Source organism: Choloepus didactylus, chromosome 5 (genome assembly GCF_015220235.1).
Source record: "Choloepus didactylus isolate mChoDid1 chromosome 5, mChoDid1.pri, whole genome shotgun sequence".
In the NCBI taxonomy this organism is placed as follows: domain Eukaryota; kingdom Metazoa; phylum Chordata; class Mammalia; order Pilosa; family Megalonychidae; genus Choloepus; species Choloepus didactylus.
The window spans coordinates 116,247,219-116,253,473 of record NC_051311.1 but is presented as its reverse complement, the minus strand read 5'-3'; the positions used below and the strand labels follow the sequence as shown (position 1 = coordinate 116,253,473).

Here is a 6,255-nt window from a genome sequence, read left to right as displayed (position 1 = left end):
TTATCAGCAATAATATGTATCATCATGAGATGTTTTTCTTTAGGAGGCAGGGAGGTTGAAAAGGAATGTAGCTCTCTTCATAAACTGGGAACATATGTGGTAAGGAGAGCAAATGCCAACTGAGGCAGAGGCAGGGAAAGTCCTTCGGAAAGCTGGTGGGAGAGCACGATCTGAAGCAGCAAGAAGGCAGAGGACTCATTCGATGTGCAAAGGACAGCCTGGGGATTAAGAAAACTGAAATTCATCCCTCAAAAGAAGCAGCATCTAGAGTAGTTACAGCATTCTTACAGCAACAAACTACCACTGCTTTTCAGGACAAGTTTTAATTTTCCACATCAGTATGCCTAAAATCAGGACTGAAGAAATTAACCTAATTGGCAAGCTTCCTTCTGAAATCATTCATAAACAGTGTGGAAGAAGAAAGGGAATAACGTTAATTCAAGCCTCCTCCAAACCAGAGAAAAAGATTCACGCTCACTCTAGGTGCAGACTTCATGGCTGTGGTTACTAAGAAAAATGCCACAGTTCTTTCTCACAGTTTTTCTAAGATTAAATCTGAGGTGTTCTATTTGGAGAGACCATTATTTGGAAGAGTCTACTCCTTTTATAAAAATCTCCATAGCCTAATTTTTGTATTTGTTGTGTGGAGGAAAGGAAGTAGAAATTAGTTCAATTTTTTAATACAAATATACTTTATTCCCCACCCACCCCCAAAAAAGAACAAGGAACACAATGTTATTTTCTTTGCTTTCTGATCCTTGCGTTTCTGAGGTCATTTAAACAGCAAAATGGCAAAGAACATCACACAGGTTAAATTAAATAGGAAACATGTTTGAAAAGCCGTTCAGGTGCAAGTAGGCACAATGATTATGAATCACAGAGCACTGAATTTTCCAGAGTGAAGTCATACCAAAACCGTGATAAGTTCTCACTGACATCATAGGAGAGTAAGTGTTCCGGCAGGTCGCTGCTGATGCCCTGCACGGCCAGCACGTGCGGCGCCAGGGTGAAGGGGACATCGCTCAGGAGCTCGGCCATCAACGAGCTGTTTTCCAGAGTCTGGCCTGCCTTATTTTCCATCTCACAGCCTGCTACAGTCACACTGGACGAATTTTCTTTGTCGGTCTAAAAATACATATATATTTGAAACATTTAGACCTCATGAACTTTGAGGTTTAGTAATGGTAAACGTGGCATTAATACAAAAAATGATTGAGAAATGTGGAATATATAAATATTCCCAGATTAGAATGCAGTTATTTACCTTGCTTGAGAAACACATCCATCCAAATCTCAGCCAGGCTTGAAAATGAGTCCTAAACCCTGCTTTTACTCAGACTGACCACCTGTGGCCCCTTTAACTACGCACTGGCATACTTGCTAATTCCCTGGCCCAGATATTGTCCACAAAGTCTGCCCCACCTCCTCCCGATTCTATGACTGCTCTGGGGCTCTGCTGAGGTCCCAGCTTCTCTGTGAAATCTTATGTCATCAGAGTCCAAAGTGATCTTTCCCTTCCCAGAATACTAACTGGGCAAATTGCCTAGGATATTATTTGGTGTTTCTTATGCATGCCCTTGCCAATTGCTATTTCATATACATATGCCTTATCTGCAATTAGACTTTAGGGTCCTTGAGGGCAAGTGATCTGTTTTGCATGTCTTTGTATTCCCCATCTTGTATACCTGACCACTTTATCATAACATAGACTTGAGAATTTAAACCTCTAATGTGTACCAAGAGTATCAGTCATTTGACTTTCACTGGAAATAACGTTATGTTACAGAAATTATTCAAATAGAATAAATATATCATATTCAATTTGTTTAAAGTATCTCTTGCATACACTAGTTTACCAAAAGACCTGCACTGGAATAGTCAAAGGAGCATACAAGCCCCAAACTGGAAACTACCTGAATATCCATCAGTAGGAGAATGGACAGCTGAATATATTTACAGAAATGAGAATGAATGAGCTGCCACTATAAGTAGAGGCTGACACCTAAACAAAACCAACTTAGGTGAGAAAGGCCCCCCACCCCGCAACCTGCCATCTCATGCAGTATAAAACTTCAAAGTCTTTGCAAAGGCCTGCAACAGTCTTTGTGATCATGAGGTCTGCGTTACCTCTCCAACTACTCTGCCCTTGCCCACCCCATTCCAGTCCCACTGGCCTCCTTGCCGTTGTTGGAGCACCCAGCCTGCCTCTGCCTCGGGCCCTTTGCAGTCCCCATTCTCTCTGCTCATGAGGTCGCCCCTCCCTTACCTCCTTCCACGCGTTGGCCGAAATGTCACCTCCTCAGCAAGGCCTTTCCTAACCACCTTATTTTAAACTGTATACTGCCCTCTTTCCTGCCCCCTCCAACACTCCCTGTCACGCTCTCCTGATTTTTTTCTCTCCATGACTTTTAGCACCTTGTTATAAATTAAGTAATTTATTTATTCTGACTGGGGACCCTCAAAAGCTTCAGGAGCTTTTTGCCTTTCACGTTTACTGCTGTACCCCAAGTGCCTAGATAGGTGCATAGTGCTGAGTAGATATTTGTTGAATGATGAAAGCAGACCAGATAATTGCTCACATAGAACTTATATGCTATGCTATAGGTTAAGAATACTGATAAATTCTTTAAGTCCAAAGGAGAATGATTTTCTGTGGGAGAAATCTGAATTTTGCACAGTATCAACTCTTCTGTTTCTGGCTTTTTTCACTCAACATTATGTATATGAGATTCATCCATATTGTTGCATGTCAGATTTAAAAAATCTTGAAGAACATTAGGTTGCAGAGAAGACATCTTCTGACTGATGACTTAAAAGGCTAACTTATTAAGAGTAGACATTTGGGTAGGTGAGCAGGGAAGGAAGCAGGAAGATAGCTGGGAATGAGGGATGATACTGGATTTGGATAGTAACAGTAGAAGTGAGTAGGATGGTTGAATTTTGGATAGACTGTGAGGATAGAGCCAATAGGACTTGCTGACGGAATGAATGTGGCAAAGAGAGCAAGAGCAGAGTCAAGAATGAAGTCCAAGCAATAAGGATGGAGACCCATTTACAGGGTGGGAAAGAGAACCACGGGGGCAGGCCTGGGCAGGAAGGTCAAGAGTCTAGTTTTGGACATTTGAGTCAGTTCTTTCTAGGCATTATGCTGCTGCAAAGGGGAAACAAGAGATACATATGGATCAGGAGCTGGAGAGGGACGTTTGGTCAAGAGTGGTTTCTCTTGATTTTTACTTTATTTTATTTTATTGAGATTGTTCACATACAATACAATCATTGAAGGATCCAAAGTGCACAACCAATTGCCTATGGTACCATCATACAGCTGTGCATCCATCACGACAATTAATTTATTTTTCAATTTTTAGAACATTTTCATTACTTCAGAAAAGAAATAAAGATAAAAAAGAAAACGCGAATCCTCCCATACCTCTAACTGCCCACCTCCATTGTTGACTCATAGTACTGGTATAGTACATTTGTTACTGTTGATGCAAGAATGTTAAAATACTGCTAACTGTAGTACATAGTTTGCAATAAGTATATTTTTTCCCATATGACACTCTATTACTAACTTCCAGTTACAGTGTCATACATTTGTTCTAGTTCATGAGAGAGATTTCCAATATTTGTACAGTTAATCACGGACATTGTCTACCACAAGATTCAATGTTTTAAACATTCCCATCTTTTAACCTCCAACTTTCCTCTGGTGACATATGTGACTCTGAGCTTCCCTTTTCCACCAAATTTACACACCATTCAGCATTGTTAGTTATTCTCACAATAATGTGCTACTGTCACCTTCCGTCCGTTTCCAAACACTTAAGTTCACCCTAGTTGAACATTCTGTTCATAATAAGCAACTGCTCCCCATTCTTTAGCCTTGTTCTATATCCTGGTAACTTATATTTCATGTCTATGAGTTTACATATTATCAGTAGTTCGTATCAGTGAGACCACACAATATTTGTCCCTATGTTTCTGACTTATTTCACTCAATATAGTGCCCTCAAGGTTTCTTCATCAATCCATTTTTTTTTTTAAGATGGCTTCTGTTTACCCACCATACAGTTCATCCTTAAGTAAACAATCGATGGTTCCCTGTATAATCATGTATTTATGCCTTCACCACCAACACCACTATCTATATAAGGACATCTCCATTTCTTCCACAAAAAAGAAGGAAGAGTCAAAGAAGGTAGAGACAAAAGAAAAAGAAAAAGAAATAACAGCTAAAAAGCAACAAAAGGAAAGATAGAATTAAACTAAAGTAGAATAAAAGAGTCAGACAGCATCATCAATGCCAAGAGTAACATACCCCTCCCCTATGTCCCCCTTATATAGGCATTTAGCTTTGGTATATTGCCTTTGTTACATTAAAGGAAGCATAATACAATGTTTCTGTTAACTACAGTTTCTAGTTTGCATTGATTGTACTTTTTCCCCAATACCACCCCATTTTTAACACCTTGCAAGGTTGACATTCATTTGTTCTCCCTCATGTAAAAACATTATTTGTATATTTTATCACAATTGTTGAACACTCTAGGTTTCATTAATTTATACAGTTCCAGTCTTTATCTTTCCTCTTTCCTTCTGGTGTCCCACATGCTCCTAACCTTCCTCTTTCAACCATACTCACAGTCATCTTTGTTCAGTGTACTTACATTATTGTGCCACCATCACCCAAAATTGTGTTCCAAACCTCTCACTCCTGTCTTTTCCTATCTGTCTGTAGTGCTCCCTTTAGTATTTCCTGTAGAGCATATATCTTGTTCACAAACTCTCTCATTGTCTGTTTGTCAGAGAATATTTTAAACTCTCCCTCATATTTGAAGGACAGTTTTGCTGGGTATAGGATTCTTAGTTGGCATTTTTTCTCTTTCAGTATCTTAAATATATCACACCACTTCCTTCTTGCCTTCATGGTTTCCACTGAGAAATCTGCACATAATCTTATCAAGCTTCCTTTGTATGTGATGGATCGCTTTTCTCTTGCTGCTTTTAGGATTCTCCCCCTCCTTGACATTTGATAATCTGATTATTAAGTGTCTTGCTGTAGGTTTATTCAGATCTATTCTGTTTGGGGTATGCTGTGCTTCTTGGATCTGTAATTTTATGTCTTTCATAAGAGATGGGAAATTTTCATTGATTATTTCCTCTATCACTGCTTCTGCCCCTTTTCCCTTCTTTTCTCCTTCTGGGACACCTATGACACATATATTCATGTGCTTCACGTTGTAATTTAATTCCCTGAGATGTTGCTCATATTTTTCCATTCTTTTCTCTATCTGTTCTTTTGGGTGTAGGTTTTCAGGTGTCTTGTTCTCCAGTTCCTGAGTGTTTTCTTCTGCCTCTTGAGATCTGTTGTTGTATGTTTCCATTGTGTTTTACATCTCTTGTGCTGTGCCTTTCATTTACATAGATTCTGCCAGTTGTTTTTTCAAACTTTCTATTTCTACCCTATGTTCTACCTTCATCTCTTTTGCCATATCTTTCCTGAACTCGTTGATTTGGTTTTTGAATTGATTTAGCATATTTCTTTGAAAATCTTTAATTGATTGTTTCACTAAAGTGAAACAACATCTCAACTGTATTTTGATTGAGGTTTAAGTTTGTTTCTTTGACTGGGCCATAGCTTCATTTTTCCTAGTGTAGTTTGTAGTTTTCTGTTGTCTAGGCATCTGGTTTCCTTGGTTACCCTAATCAGATTTTCTCAGACCAGAATGGATTCAGATCTCAGAATGGGGTTATACTCCATTTCAAGTCTCCCTGAGGGTGTGTCTTTGAGATTGACAGACCTTCCTGTGAGGCCTCTGGCCACTGTGCTTTTCCTAACTTTCCCAGCAGGTGGCATCTGTCAGCCTGTCACTCCCAAATGATGTAAGCAATATGGCCCCTTTAATTCTCAGCTTAGGTTGTTTCTGGTTTGATTGTTCCCACCGCCCCCCCCCCCCAGGCCCCGGGGTCTGGGTTCTGAAGGGAAGGTAGGCACTAAAGCTGGGCCCCACGTACTTCCTCTTAGGGAAGATACACCCCCTAGGGAGTTATCTTCTGCATTTGAATTCCTTCTTTGTCTCTCTGACTCTATCTCCACCCCTGTCTGGGTCAGAGCACTGTAAACTGAAAATGGCTGAGGCTGTCTCCATTGAGCCACTCAGGTTGAGAGAGAGAAAAAGGGAAAGAAAGCCCCCTTTCAGAGCCAGCCCCCCCCCCAACCCCCACCCCCAGTTTTGCCTGTTGGTCAGAGAG

The 6,255-nt window shown here is 40.2% G+C and overlaps 1 protein-coding gene across 2 annotated transcripts in view; it reads right to left on the bottom strand.

The window, feature by feature from the left end:
- Positions 1–668: 668 nt before the first annotated feature.
- UMAD1 (UBAP1-MVB12-associated (UMA) domain containing 1) overlaps positions 669–6,255 on the bottom strand; it is a 273,824-nt gene continuing 268,237 nt past the window's right edge. For both annotated transcript variants that reach the window (XM_037836773.1, XM_037836772.1), the window contains one exon: positions 669–1,125. In XM_037836773.1, coding sequence (XP_037692701.1) covers positions 868–1,125 — 258 coding nt within the window. In that variant the 3' untranslated portion in view covers positions 669–867. The remainder of the gene's footprint in view (positions 1,126–6,255) is intronic.